General features: G+C 40.5%; 1 protein-coding gene across 1 annotated transcript in view; it reads right to left on the reverse strand.

Moving 5' to 3' along the window:
• Window positions 1–1,645: 1,645 nt before the first annotated feature.
• The window catches only part of gpr83 (G protein-coupled receptor 83), a 35,540-nt gene continuing 20,841 nt past the window's right edge, over window positions 1,646–16,344 (reverse strand). The window contains exons 3-4 of the mRNA XM_005456922.4: window positions 9,834–9,967; window positions 1,646–6,441 (exon numbers count right to left, since the gene is read on the reverse strand). Of these exons, the coding sequence (XP_005456979.1) occupies window positions 5,724–6,441; window positions 9,834–9,967 (852 nt within the window). The 3' untranslated portion in view covers window positions 1,646–5,723. The remainder of the gene's footprint in view (window positions 6,442–9,833; window positions 9,968–16,344) is intronic.

Genomic DNA, 16,344 nt, shown 5'->3' on the forward strand with positions numbered 1-16,344 from the left:
CGAGCAAGGAATAAACAGAGCTATAAAACACAGCAAGTGATGTTAAAACATAAAAATAAGAACCAAGACTGTGAAAAACAAAAACCATGACAGTTTTTCTTGCCTCTTTCCAAAAATGAAAACAAGAACACCCAGAGAGCACAACACAAAGTGCAAGTGCTATCCTAAAGCTTTGATATTTTGTGCTGATTTTAGCACTGGTAATACGGAAATCTAATGTAGTATATATTCATGTTTTTGTGTCATTATAAAGTTGTATTGAAAACATAATGTTTTAAAGAGAAATTGCTCATTTTCTCTTAATGACTAATATATTATTTTAAAGTTTGGAGATGATACACTGGAAACTAAAGCTTTTACCCAACTTGTGTGACTGTGACCTTTGATCTATGATCATGAAGCATTATATACCAAAGTTGTGTATTTTATTATCTTTACCCATATGACTGGAGAAGAATTGGTTGAAATCTTTGGCTTCTATAAGCTGTAAAAAGTTGAGATTTTAAGATACATTCATGCAGCATTTTAATTTGAAAAACTTTATGGTGTCAATGTGACATCAGAGAGTCATACTGAGACATAAAGTGTTGCACAGCTCTCTGCATGCCCTTTCATATGATATCTTACTTGAAAGTGTTTTTCAAGGTTAACTTTGACCTTGGATGTGTCACGGACCCGGCTCTGGGACTCGGGGACCGTGAGCAGTGTGGACTATTATCATTATTATTATTATTGTTATTATTATTATTTGATGTGTGTGTCTTCTGCACTGCTACTGCTCTGTGTCCACATCTGTATGTAGGCAGGTGTGTGTGTGTATGTGTGTGCAGCTGTTTTCTGTTGGCCAAGTTACAGGCACCTTCAGGCCTGGTGGACGTGGCCCTGCTGGAGGACTGGAGGCCACACCTGAAGTCCTTGTCACACACCTGCTGCTGATCAGGGCTCGTCGGGGGAGCTATTTAGGAGAGTGATGGAGCTCCCACTGACGTAGGATCATTGACTTAAACTCCAAGTCAGTGTGTGTCAGTGTATGGTAGTGCGGATCGTGTATGCCCCCGGTGGTCAGTGTTTGACGGCTGCTTCTGTTGTTTTCCTGCAGGAGGAACGTGGACAAGAAGGACAGCACGCACAGGGTGTGCAGAAACACGACAGCGGAGAGCACGAGCATTGACATCGGAGTGGGACACACACACGGGAGTCTAGGGAGCAACGGGGATTTATTGTGCATCTGTTATTTACCTCACTGTAAATAAACGCACTGTCTTCACTAAAGAGTCCAGCATTTGGGTCCTCCTTCCTCACATTCCCACGGTTTGCCAGCGTCAACTGTGACAGGATGCTAACAATGAAAGTCAATGTCAAATGCTTAGCCAAACTAGTAGGTAGCCATGCTCCTCAAGGCCTAATATATTGGTCTGAAGTTTGAAGATGGTCCAAATTTTTACTGATCTTCACATTTGGCTTAGCCTTCACCTGATTTTCACCTAAGTTAACTCAGTTCAAACCGTTATTGATATCTACCATCACTCAAATGTTTAAAAATTATATCTTGAAAACTGTGGATGGACAGACAGACGAACAAATGGAACCGATTACACAGAACCTCCCTTCTGGGGGAGAAAAAATCAATCTGAATCTTCAGTGTCAAGTTTAATTGTGCGTGTTTAATATACAGTATTTTATGTCATGGAGGCCACACTTTTACAGAGGACAGCCAAATAAACAGCATATCCGTGCCCCGCATTCCTGAAACATTCGGACAAAATAACAAAACATTATTAATACAGACAGAATACATTTCTGCCCGTGAGGCAGCAAACAAACCGAATTCGAATCAAGCAACAAGCCACAGTTTTTCTTTTGCATACAGTAAAACCCACATGCAACTGTACACACGTTACTATTTTCACCTTCTGGAACATGAAAAACGAGGGAGCACGATATATATGTTAACGTTGAACACAAAGGTTTTGCGGCCGCCTGTGCTGACACGGAAATGTCACAGCAGGCAGAGTCTCAAAGTGCCCGAGAGTAACACTGAAGTCTCCTGAACCATTTAACTCAGCAACGCTGGAACACAATGTTATACAATTCAAAGCTGAAAGCATGAGACATATAATCGCCCACAAAATACTTTGTTTTCACCTGTGATCGCCATGACAACATAGCACAAAATGTCTGTGCAATGTTGTGGTTCTGCAATAACATGCTCTCAGCGTGCTTGTATATGATGGAGATGATGTTTAATAGGAAACCATGAATCTAAATACAAAGCTGAACAGCTGGTGAGGATGCGTGACCACCACATATTATATTTTATGTACACAGTTTGCCTCCTTTCATTGTCAGAGTCACGCTAATACCTACAAAAGGTGCAGACATGAATCATGGCTGTGAATGCATCAGAAAGTAAGTATGTTTGTTTTAAAGTTCAATACAACATTGAGAATACTCAAGGTTGAAATGAGTTTTTCAGATTGTATGACTGTCTTTGAATGTACATCACTGAGATTATTGCTGTCTTTTAACCCAGTCTCCACACTTTCTGCAGGTAATGTTGTAAATGTCTACCTGAGATTAGCATATGATATCTTTCTCTTTTGTCACAACTTCATTGCATATGTTGACTTAAACATGTAAGCAATACAAAAGGAAGGAGATAGTTTCTTGTTTAGACAAAAGTGGGCATAAATATAAGCAGGTAAATGGCGAGCTTTAATGAAGACAGCTGACACAAAAACACAGCAGGATGAAATCAAGTTAAAAATAAATCCAAAATACAACCAAAGGAGCAAAAACTAAAGGGAACACAGATAAAAAACAGGCAAGAATCACAGGAGAGAAATGAAGTCAGGGACCACAGAAAAGAAAGAGGGAGAGGCTGGGGTTGCATTTGAATAGTCACTTTAGCTTCTGAAAGTTCCTGAGTGTAGTGGCCCAGAAACGTCTAAATGTCATCTATAAAAAGAGCTGATCCAATCCTCTAAATACTAACCAAAGGCTGTCCAATGCTTTCTTTGTTGGCTTTTTTAGCATACGATCCACTGGACCTACTCTTGTTTACATGATTCATGTAAACAAATGATCAGTGTGACCAATTACGAATGCCCATTATCATGTAAACTGGCTGCGTGTTTTCCATCTTGTGCCGAAACTTGCTGATATGCTGATACAGTTTTCTGTGTGTTCACAGGACTCTATGCAGTGCTGTGAAAAATTAAGTACCACCTCACTGCTTCCATAGGAATTAGAAGGGTGAGAGCAGCCAGGCATCGCTAGCAAGTGTGATCACCTTTATAAAAGCAGGAGTTTTGGCAGTTTGTTTTTCTGGAGGATTCAGGTAAGGTCAGACAGTGCGATGCTTAAGGAGAGAAACTGCAAAAAACAAGAGCTACATCTCACGTTGGTGTGTTAAATGTACAATTGTACAAGTAGAATCAGAAAAAGACTTAAAAAACGGGTATGGCTTGTTTGGAAAGGTTGCCAGGAAAAAACCTCTTCTCTCTAAAATGAACATGACAGCACAGCTTAAGTTTACAAAGTTTCATCTGAACAAACCATAAAACCTGTGGAACTATCTTTGGATAGATGAGACCAAAGTGAAGATGTTTGACTATGATGTGCAGCACTGTTACGTCCCTCTGCAGCCCCTAATTTCCTCAGTATGTTCAGCTGGTGCTAATTGGCCACAACTAGTCAGGTGTGGATAAAAGCATACCTGAGGAAAGCTTCCTGGGGAGCTCACTTGTCTTTGCCTTGGTGGCACTAGCCATTTTAGCCAACCTGGTATTCCATTTTAAGAAAAAGCCTCTTCTCACTAACACTCTGGTATTCATCTTCTTTTTTTATATTGCGGCTTTGAGCCGGGTCGTAACAAGCACCATGTTTGGAGAAAGCCAAACACAGCATAACAGCTAGAAGAGTAATGTTTTAGGCTTCTTCTGCAACCACAGGACCTGGGCGCATTGCAGGCACTGAGATAAACCATGCACAAAGTAAAGCTAACTTGATGATATATTTTTTTATAACATATAAATGAACATTGTTACCATTTGTTCCAGAAGAGTGTTTTGTACACACAAATGATTTGTTTGTGTTCCAGACCTCACCCTGATTGAAACGCTTATATATGAGGTATTGAAACCGAGGAACAGCAAAGGTGAGAAAAAGACAAAGTAAAAGCAACGTGAAACATTAACAAAAAGACGAGAAATAAATAAACCAAGAGAAAGAGGAGCAAAGACAGACAGAGAAGGACACACACATGTAAGAAAACACAGATAAACCCTAAGAAGGATTAACAAAATTCTGCAAAGTGTTTTGCTTGTGCTGTTCACAACTGTCACCCTATTGCACAACATTTTTTATGCTAAAAGCATGAAAAATTACAACAAAAAGTGGTGCCACAATGTCCACATTTGAGTTCACCTGCCCCGCCCCGCTTTCTGTCCAAATAGACAGTTGGTGTCTAGTGGACATCCCAGGCTCTGGTTGCACAGATAACCCTCACGTGCATATATCCCTTCTCATCAGTCTGCGGCATCCTTCAGTCCCACCAAGCTTTGTCAGCATTAACCGTTGCAGTTGTTTCCCACCCCGCTTCAATTCACCGATGGTCTCTGGTCGCCGCGCCGCTGCTAATTTCTTCATTATTTGTCCCAACCCCACCCCGACCCCCCACCTAAACTGAATACACCTCCTGCTGCATGAGATGGATTTAATCATGGTCATCATCGGCCTCACACTGTGTGGTGTCTACTGGAGCATGCCAGATTGTGCAGTGAATATGAAAAAAAATATGGGATGAGAACTCTTCTCGTTGAAAATACAAGAAATCAATCAAAAAGTTATGCATAATAACTTCCTGTTTTGACCTGTGTGTGCATAAGACAAACATGACATCAATTTTTCATCATGTCACAGCATAGTTTAGATCTTTGATAGTTTGTTTTTAATGTGTTTTCACCTCTCACAACCCAAAATCACCTATGGATTAATTACATTTCTGGTGGAAGAAAGATAAAATTGTTTATGCACAGAGGGGAAAAAATAGTCTATAAACCCTCTGGCTAGATGACAGCAAATCAAAGGAAAACCAAGGAAAAATTCTGCAGCAGGATGGGTTTCAGGCGGTCTGCGGATAAATGTGACGATATTTTCATGCTAAGGTGGGTTCAGTTTCCCACACAGAATCCGTCTTTGTGTCCTGAATGGTAAACCAAGGTTGTTAAGGCATATCTTACAGCAACCAATCCTGTTAAACTTGAGCATTACATTTTTTTTTTCACAGAGACTCAACTTCATTGCTCCCCTGCCAGCCAGTCAGTGAAGGTTTTCTTGGTTTTTTTTCCATCACAATATAATATAAAGAGATGTTTAAGTACCGGTAATGTGATGAATGTTTTATCCATTTGTCAAGGCTCGGGGACATTGTTTTTAACAAACAGTGCATCACGAAGGGAAATAAAAAAAACTGGCGTGAAAAAAGTAAAAGCGCGTGTGAATGTGGAGCGGTTGCTTTATAAGCTTCAGGGGAGAAAAAGAGTCACATCTTTCAGCAATTCACAGTCACCACAAAAGCCTTCTCTTCACACCCTGCTGCTTTTGAAATTACTGGCCCAGGCATACAGATCTGAGATTACCAGATGTTCTGCCCTCTTTGGAGCATGATGATGGCCTAAAAGAGATTTAAACAACTCCGTTCAGTCCAAGATTGTCTCCAGTCAGCTCACAGCCACAATGGGCTCCACTGAGAGGATGTCAGTCCTCCCTGTGAGCGCCTGCCGGGCAGTGAAAAGCACATGTGCATCTTTCAGGTTGTGGGACTGACTTGAAGAAGGGTGACTCTGCTGTGAGGAAGCTTGGCCCGGGTGTGACCAAACGTTCCTTGGCCTCGAGGAGTCCTGGTTGTCGGGCCAGGCAGTTCTGTGACAGGGAGCGTGAGGTACTGCAGGGCGAAGCTCCGGGTCCAACCCGACCACTGCCCGTCGTCTCTTCCTGCACCTGTCAACGAGGAGCTGGAGCTCCTGGCGGAAAGTGGGGTTCAGACAGCAGTAGATGAAAGGGTTGTAGCAGGTGGAGCTCATAGCTAGCCAGTGAAAGCAGAAGTAAAGGGCATTAGAAGAATGGATGGCCTGGCTAGACAGCAGCACCACGTAGCAGTTGAGGGGAAACCAGCAAACGGCAAACACTCCGACCACCAGAAGCAACATCGCCAGTGTTCTCCGGCGCTTCCTTCTCTGCGTGGCATGCTGAGCTGTTGTGGTGTCACCGATGGCATTGTGGCGCCACAGTCGACGGGCCACTATGGTGTAGGAGGCAGTGATGATGAGGAGGGGCAGCAAGTAAAGCAATATGAAGGTCAACAGGTCAATGTACTGCCAATAGACATCTGACGGCTCTGGGAAGTCTGGGACACACAGGCTTCGCTCTTTCTCCTTACTGTCAGGAGAAAGACAGAAAAGACAGAAAATACTACAGTACTGTGCAGAAATCTTTATATTTTGTTAGGAAAAATGGGAAATAAGTACAATGATTTATCAACATGTGCAAACATAAATGGAAATACAGAATATATATGGTAATGATTGATTGTATGACCACCTTTCATTAACCCAGCCTGAACTCTCTAAGACAAGGTTCTTCTAATTTCAATAAGTAGTCTTCAGGAATAGTTCTCCAGGCTTCTTGAAGGACATTCAAAACACCTCTTTGGATGTTGGCTGATCTGTCAACATGATCCCAGCCTGCTTCAATAATGTGGATGCCTGGGCTCTGGGGAGGCCAATCCATGACTTACAGTGTTTTTCTATAAGTCATCGATTTGAACCCAACATTTCTAATTGGGTTTCCTGATTTTCAGTGCAGGTCTGGTGTAATGCTTCTGCCTTCTGGGGTACCTCAAGGATCTCTTTTAGGTCCGATTCTCTTTTTGCTGTATATACTCCCTCTAGGCCAAATTATCAGAAGTTCCAATAATATTTCTTATCATCTCTATGCTGATGACATTCAGTTATACTGTTCTTTCAACACTTCTGAGTTTTATAAATTGTCGTGTTTAAATAATTGTCTGTCAGAAATCAAACAGTTGTTAAATGACAATTTCCTCCAGTTAAATGCAGATAAAATAGAAACCTTGACCTGATCACATGCTCTCAGAAATTAAGCAGCATATCAGTTTTTTAGACCCTTCATTTCAGTCGAGTCTCAGAAACATAGGTGTTATATTTGACAGTTCATTTTCTCTTGAGAAACACTCTAAACAACTTGTCCGGAACTGTTTTAATCATCTAAGAAACATTTCTAAACACAGACTACTGGCGTCAAAGGCAGAACTTGAGATGATTCTTCATGCTTTTATCTCTTCTCGTTTGGATTATTGTAATGGTCTTTTTACTTGTCTCAACAAATCAGTTCTGGATCGCCTTCAGACTGTACAGAATTCCGCGGCAAGACTTTTAACTGGCACAAACAAGAGGTCACACATTACTCCAGTTTTGGCTTCTCTTCACTGCTTGCCAGTAAATTTTGGGGTTCATTTTAAAATTTTAGTTGTAACTTTTAGAGCTCTGCAGTATATCTCCAGTATATCTCTGACCTGTTGAAGCCTCATGCTTCATCCCGAGCACTTAGGTCGTCAGGTCAGAGGTTACTGGTGGTCCCACGTACTAGGTTTAAAACATGTGGGGATCGGGCTTTTCAGGCACTGGCACCAAGGGTGTGGAACTCCCTGCCGTTGTCTTTACGCTGCCTAGACTCCATTGACTCCTTTAAAAAGCAGCTGAAGACATTTTTATACAAATGAGCTTTTAATTTATTTTTTCACTGTTTTATATTATTTTATTTGTATTTCTGATTTTATTGTGAAGCACTTTGTGATTTATATCTGTGAAATGTGCTATATAAATAAATTTTACTTGCTTACTTACTAATGTGGCATACCAAATCACCCTTATCCGTTCAGTGAGAATGGCTTCTTGACAGCCACCCCTCCATTTTCTTATGAGGCTTCAGTGAACTTCAGTGAAACTGAAGGGCCACATGCATCTCTCAGGTCATGAACAGTAAAGCAGCAGGTCTTTGTTAGAGATTTTCCTATTTCTTAAGGACTTGACACTCACCTACTGTAGATGGGGGTTTTTTTTTAGGCCTGCCACTTTTTTTACTCTTATCCAGTTTCCTCAATTTTTTTAAGGACACACCACGTCATATGCCAGGCTTTTTGATAATAGTTCTTTGGGAATCACATTACTGGTTCAAAAATAGTATTTTATGTCTGTCAAACATTATTATTTTTGGCATTTTTAACTGATTCAATTAAAGAAAATAAAACACATGAGGCACTTTTGTGGCAGGGTGCTGGTTAAAATAAAATAAAGTTCCCAAAAATACAACTGAAAATTGGTTCTTTGTTCTTAATGTCTCCTATGTATAGACCCACTTCTGGGTCATCTGTTGAATAAGGTGCGTTTTTATGTTTGAATGATTCATAGTACAGTGTTAAGTAACAATTACAAAAACATTCCTCTGAAAATGGTCAGATACAAGGACTGGACTGAAAGTGAGTGAAAAATCAGCCAATATCCAAATAAAAACTTTGAAGGACTTTCAGAAAGCCTGGAGAGCTATTGCTCAAAACCACTTTAAATTTGCAAGAAAGTCTGACTGGTGGTGCAGCTCGAGCCTTTACCCAGTACTGTATATTAATAATCATTGGCTATTGTTATTTCATAGAGAAATATGAATTAAAAAAACATTTATCTCTGATCCACTGAGTTTACTAGTTCATAGTTATTTTAAACTTATTCTAGTTCTTCATTTTTCATTGTTATCTGATATTTTTTTAAACCACAGAGTAAAGAAAAATAGTCACTCAGTAATTAATTATGAGTTAATTATTCATCAGATTGTGTATGACTTTATTGCATTTTTAATTTTATACAAAAATTATGGATAAACATTAATCAGAGCAGGGAATATACGGTATAAGTACACATATTAGAAATACTTAAGCCACTTTCTCCCCTTTAATCAGACATGAGTGCAGGGGGAAGGGACCTCTGACAAATATCTGCAAACATTTCTTTGGTTTTATCCACATTAATTTGGAGGAAAAACTGCTCACACCAGTTAATGAATTCATTAAGAACTCAGCCGTGATGTTGCTTCACACCCCGCAGAAGGCTCATAAGTCTTTGGTGTATTTAAGGGCAAATCTTCATCTGTGTTTGCTCTGATTCTCACTAGTATATAATCCAGTGGAATTTGATGATCTTTTGTTAAAAGGTCAGAGAGCAACCACACTGTGTAAAATCCATATTAAATTTTGATAAGCGCCTGAATGTCATTAAAATCGGATGAAAAGTGACAGTTCTGCACAGATAAATACATTTATACATTTTCTCTAAGAGATAAAAAAAATTCTTTGTACACGATTAATTTCTGCTTGTACACACTTTGAATTTGGAACTCTGGGGATGTGTGACTTCTCAATTAGCTAATAAGTCTCCTTTGTAGATATGACTCCTGTGTAGCTCTTCCAATTCGCCAGACTGCTTTTGTGCTACCATGTCGAGCATTCCAGTTTTCATTTTGCTTCTTTGACTTTGTTGTGTCGACTTTTGGCTACTGTTTTCGCCTACTTAACTTATTACTCCTGTGAATGAGTTCATTCTTTTTAAATCAAGCCAATATTTCTTTTGGGGTTTTTTTCTTTAAATCTGACACAGAGCAAACCTGTTCCACATCCATCAGCATATAAAGTAGAGAACCTCCATCTCCATAGCTAACCCCACTGAATTGTACCTTTACATAATGACTGTGAATCATTTTACCTGTATGTAAAGGTCAGGAGTTTTTGGTAGATTGCATGTGGGAGGGAGAAGCAGCTGGCCATTATCCAGATAACGGCGACCCAAACACCACCTTGTGCGGGAGACATGCGAGGCCTCAAAGGATGCAAAATCACCTGAGAATCACCACACACAGATCAAAGTCAGTGCAAATGCATACACTTCAGATCAATATCAATCACCAGTCTGTGCCCAGGGAAGTAGAAAGAAAGATTAGAGCATGTTGTTTTACAAGCGTGGCTCCAACTAGTCGAAAACAGCGTACTACTGCAGTATAACCAACTGCTGTTTCTCAGCCTCTAGCTGTTTTTGTTTGTGCCGTACTACAAGCCAACTACAGTGTGGAACATAAGATAATAAAATGTCAGAGGAGGAAGGTCTCGGTGTGTATTTAGTGATGAGCAGATGTGTGAGTGAGGAGGCGAAATGTCCCTGATACACAGATTAGTCAGGAGAGCAAGTGAAAAGGAAAGGAATAAAAAGCTTTTTGTTCACTTCAGTTCAATAAGATTAAAAATACTGGTCAGTTACTGTGCCTTCTCCACAACAAAAAGCACGACATAACTGTTGAAATACACTTTTTTTCCTCCTTGAATTAAAGTTTTATTTTGGTCAAGTTATGCAGTCACGCTGCCTCTTGGTCAAAAAGTCCTTGCAAAGCGTACAGAGATGGTTTGGCTCATTAAGCTGCTGCAAACACAAATACAGTCCCACTCAAAATAAAGATCTCGTCCTTCATGCTTTATCTTGGGACCCATATTATGGAGATTCAATGAGTTTCATAAAGACATGCCAGCTGGGAGCAAATCTCAAATTTTGGCTCATCAAACTAAAGTTGTTCGCGTTTCTCGGCCCGAGCAGTTATAATTGTCCTGTTCGCCCTCGGCGCTGGTTTCTGTGTGGCAATTCAACAATGAAGGCCTGATTTTTACAATCGCCTCTGAACACCTTACGTTTGGATGTGCCTGCTAATTAAACTCAGGGAAGTATTTACGTGAGCTCTACTCTGTGGTGATTGGCAATTTCTGAGCCTGGTAACTCTGATGAAGTCATTCTCTGCAGCAGAGGTAATTGTTGGTATTCGTATCTCTAATGTGACCCCCTTCTATTTGATGTTTTTTCGGACCACATCCAAAGAAACTTTCATAACTGACTTTTTCCAGACTCACTGACTGTTACGTCTTAAAATACCAATCAACTGTCTTTTGTCTTTACATATTTTAACAGCTCTTTTTAACTACTGTGGTTAAGCAGAGCTTAAATGTGCTGTATACCCAGGGGTTATGGCATAACTAATGGATCCTCTGCACCACTTACTGGACATACAACTGAACGCTTTCTCTAATATATCCTTCAGCTCCACTGCCACTAGGATTTCAATTCAATTTCAATTTCAATTTCAATTTATTTATATAGCACTTTTCACAGGATAAAAACCACAAAGTGCTTCACAGTAATATAAGACAGAAATACATAAAATACATTAAAATACATTAATAATCAAACATACAGCACAAATCTAATTAAAAGCCAATCTAAATAAATGAGTCTTAAGCTGCTTTTTAAAAGAATAAATACAATCAAGACAACGTAAAGATGGAGGGAGAGCATTCCACAACCTGGGGGCCACCGCTCTAAAAGATCTATCACCTCTAGTCTTAAAACGAGTTCGTGGGACGACCAACAGCCTTTGATTAGAAGATCTCAGGCTGCGAGAGGGAGTGTGGGGTTCTAAAAGATCGGAAATGTAGGCAGGGGCATCACAATTCAAAGCTTTAAAAGTCAGTACCAAGATTTTAAAATGAATTCTAAAATGTACTGGAAGCCAGTGTAATGAACGTAACACTGGTGTAATGTGCTCTCTTTTTCGTGTCTTGGTTAAAAGCCTTGCAGCAGCATTCTGGACTAACTGGAGACGCTCAAGATTCCTTTTGCTCAAACAAAGAAAAAGGCTGTTACAATAATCTAAGCGAGATGAAATAAAAGCATGAATAACCATTTCTAACTCAGATTTAGACAGCAAAGTTCGCAGTTTGGAGATGTTCCTTAGCTGAAAAAGGCAATTCCTAATTAACTGTCGAGAGTGTTGCTCTAGGGACATGGCAGAATCAAAGATCACACCAAGGTACCTGAGGCTCAAGTGAACAGATGAGCCAAGAGAACCAAGGTGCTGTTTGATTAGAGATATCTGGTTGTCGGGGGCAATAATTAATGTTTCTGACTTCTCAGAGTTCAACTGTAAGTAGTTGTCACCAAGCCACTGTTCAATGGAAGCTAAACAATTAATTAAAGAGGACAGTTTATGGACTTCCATCGGCTTAAAAGAGCAATAGAGCTGGATATCATCCGCATAGAAGTGATAAGACACCTCAGGGAACTGCCTAATTATAAGTCCTAGAGGTAACATGTACAAAAGAAAAAGAATAGGACCCAGAACTGAACCCTGCGGTACCCCACATGTCAGATCCTTAGAATGTGACATAAACCGATTCGCAAAAACACTAAAAGATCTGTTGGAGAGGTACGACCGAAACCACTCCAGAGCAAGACCGGACACACCGACTATGTCCCGGAGCCTGTTAATCAGGATGGTATGGTCAATGGTGTCAAAGGCAGATGTCAAATCCAACAAAACCATGACTGAGGATGCTCCAGAGTCAGCTGACATCATAATGTCACTGGAGACTTTAAGTAATGCGGTTTCTGTTGAGTGACTTTTACGGAAACCTGACTGAAATTTGTCATAAATTTCATGTTTTTCTAAAAAAGTGGTAAGTTGATCTGCAACTACTTTTTCCAGAATTTGGAAGCTTAGAGATAGGCCTATAATTCTTAAGCTGAGTTGGATCCAGACTGCTCTTTTTTAATACTGGCTCAACAACAGCATGCTTACAGAACCTTGGAACCACACCTGTTAAAAGAGAGGCATTGCATATCTCTACAATAGAGGGGCCAATGACAGAGAGAGCATTTTTGAAAAGCCCAGCAGGTAGAATGTCATTTGCACAAGTGGTAATTTTCATTTTATCCACCAGGAGTGAAAGGTCATGTAAGGTCATTGGGTTAAAAGCTGACAGTAAATGAGGGGGAGGTGGCCCAGAGACACAAAGAGATGATATTGGCGAACCAATGCTCATACGGACTTGATCAACTTTATCCACAAAGAAATTCAGAAACTCATCACTCTCAGATATAGAGGTCACGGGTACTGGGTGGACCACGGGGGAAACAATAGAGTTTATGGAGTCAAACAGTACCTTGGAATTTCTCTTGCTTGATGAGATTAACTGAGAAAAATATCCTGATCTGGCTGTTTTTATGGTTTCATGTAAGGAAACCCAAAGTTCCCTAAGGTGGAGCCTGTGAACTTCGAGATTAGTTGATTTCCAAAGGCGTTCTACTTTTCTACAGAATCTTTTGACCTTCCTGACATCATCATTTATCCATGGATGAGCTCTTTTTGAGGCAGCAATGACAGATTTCATAGGTGCCACTGAATTTAAAATCTCCAAGCAATGATTGTTAAAACACTGTGTAGCAGCATCAGCATCAGTGCAGCCACTGATCACATGAGGGTCCAACATATTAGAAAACTTTAATGCAACATCCTGATTTATGAACCGCTTATGGAACATGAGATTAGAAGGTGGTGTGTACAGAGGGAAGCTAAGACTAAAAGTAACGCAGGAATGGTCACTCACTTGTATGTCCTTAACACAGACATTAGTTATGTCTAAGCCAAGGGAAAACACAAGGTCCAGGGTGTGGCCTTTAACATGGGTGGGTCCAGAGACATGCTGAATAAAATTAAAAGAATCTGTAATTGATAGAAAGTCAGAGGCCATGCTACAGCTAAGATCATCCACGTGGAGGTTGAAATCCCCAATCATTAAGACTTTCTCCAGTTTAATAATGGAAGATAAAAAGTCCGTAAAATCTTGAATAAAAACACCAGTGGGGCCGGGAGGGCGGTAAATTAAAACACAATAAAATATATCTGAAAAACCAACCTTAAGAAGTTGTGACTCAAAGGAAGGGAAAAACTCAGAGTTCATAATCCTGCAAGCGAGATTGTCTCGGTGAACGGTGACCAGACCACCACCACGACGGCCCAAGCGCGGAGTCCCGATGAAGCGACAGCCGACCGGGCAGAGTTCATTGAGGTGGATAAATTCATTCTCCCGCTGCCAAGATTCCGTGAGAAACATGAAGTCCAGACTATTACTGCTAAAAAAGTCATTCAGTACAAATGATTTGTTGGCTATGGAGCGAGCGTTTAGGAGAGCGATCCGAAGCGGAGGTGACAGGCTGACGTCATCAACAGCTGATTGACGGGGAATTGACAGCAGACATCTGGAACGAGGGCGTAGTCTCCCGGTACCCCTAGCTGTGGAACTGTGGTCTTGTAGAATACATAGGATACATAGAGAAAATCTATAGCATCTCACACAATAATACCTGCATCCATTTTAGACCCAAGCTCTTCATTATGTCATATTTAAATTTTGGTTTCTTTAATTGCTTTTTCAAAAAATGATCTTTTACCAAATTACACCATCCCTCCTCTTATCCAAATCAGTTGAAGCCAATCCCCGCTGTCATAGGGCGAGATGACACCAATCTGCCAGGGCTAACACATAGAGACATGCAACCATTCACACTCACGCCTACGGCCAATTTAGAATTGTTAATTTACCTGAACCCCACTCTCCAGTTTCTCCAGCTCCAACTGTGTAAGCAGCAAGTGCACAGTACCCATGCAAACTGGATTTGAACCTAAGACCTTGCTGTGAGGCAAAAAGGTCTTCTTATCCCCAAACTACATCTTCAGTGTAATTTGTTTACCTTTCTTAACTTTTTTACTCTGCAATGTATTATTTATTTTGTTAATATCATTTTTTGCCACAGTAACTTTCTAGATTTTTGGATAAATAAGGCATTTTAGTATTATTAAGGTGGACTGAGACCTTCTGAAAGAGTGTTCAAACACCTTCAGTTTTTGACTAATAAAATCTTACAGGCAGTTTAATACAATAAAAAATGCCGTCAGTCAGTTCACTTTTCATCTGCTGCTGCCTGCCAGTCCTTCCAGATGATTCACCAATGAAAGTAAAGTCATCCCATGGTGCCACCTGCAGACTCTGCAAGCATCCTTATTTTCTTGTCATCACTCTCATGCATACAGATGTCAATAAAGTTGCAGTATTTGTACTTCAGCATTTAGCAAGTACCACTGAAGGGGTGTGAGTAAAGACTTTTGTAATGAATGCAAACGTGCATGGGACAGTAAATACAGGTCTTACTGGCTGTTGTGCAGCATTGTGGTAACACTGACACAGACAGACTGTGGTTATTTATAGATGAGGTCATGAGTAGCAGCAGAGACACAAGAGGTAAAAGAAAAAAAGTTTAAAACTATATTTTGGGCAAAGTCTGCATTTAATATTATATTTTTTTTAAATCAGGTTTTAGTGGATAGTCTGTACATGTGTTTCCATTTTCTTTTGACCACTGAAATTAAAGTTAATTTAGATAATGTCTCAAAATAGCTTCCAGAATAAGTGCCCATTTCATCATGGCTGATGAGTGCCAGGACAAATTCTATCTTTGCACTAATTTTATTAGTGCTTGAAAAGACGGCAATTTCTTTAGGTTCCCAAAGGCATTTCACCTTTCATCCAAGAGCCTGAGCAATAACTGTTGGAGAGTCCTGGGTATTTGAAGCCCAGTGAGGATTATCCCCCCCATCTTATTAACACAGGGGACAGACACAGTCTTAGCTCACAGTTTTAAAAGGCTTATTGGACAAATCACTAAGTTGTTATGATTCTCTTAAGAATCTTTTGTGTTTAGAGTGAAGTTAAGGTAAATAAGCCTTACTTGGGATTTTCCAGATGTGAATCGTGGATTGTCTGATGGAACAGCAAGCAGGCACCCAGTTAGGTAAGGCGAGCAGCGTGGAGCATGGGTATGCAGGTGAGTGTGGCTTTGGGCTTGAGTGAAACTTGGGGATGCAGGTAAGTAAGAAATCAGGTTCATAGAGTTAGCCCCAAACAGGCAACCAGAAGGCAGAAAGAGAAATGAAATTAATAAATGTAAATAAGTTGGAAGGAAAGCAAATGGCTAGCCTAATTACCACCATGGGAGGTGTAATGATCTGATGAAGATCTGCCATCCTTCCGGCCATTAAATACTCAGGAGAGGAGACTCAGAACAAGGAATCAGAGAGAGGGCCATGCCTGAGGGGGATCCCAGGGAAGCATTTTCCCATCACTTCGCCTGTGTGGAGAAAGAAAACTAAAAAAACGAGTGAGAGGAAAAGGAAGACAAACATAAAAACCTGAGCCTGCCCAGACCATGACACCATCTGGAGGTGGTCCATCACACGAGCCGAGGTTTTACCATCACTTGGGCCAAAGTGTAAAGCCTCATTAGGAAATTGCCATATTCGACAATCATGTTAGCTACCGAGGTCACCTGAGGCAAGGTGTGG

Source organism: Oreochromis niloticus, linkage group LG6, assembly GCF_001858045.2.
Source record: "Oreochromis niloticus isolate F11D_XX linkage group LG6, O_niloticus_UMD_NMBU, whole genome shotgun sequence".
In the NCBI taxonomy this organism is placed as follows: domain Eukaryota; kingdom Metazoa; phylum Chordata; class Actinopteri; order Cichliformes; family Cichlidae; genus Oreochromis; species Oreochromis niloticus.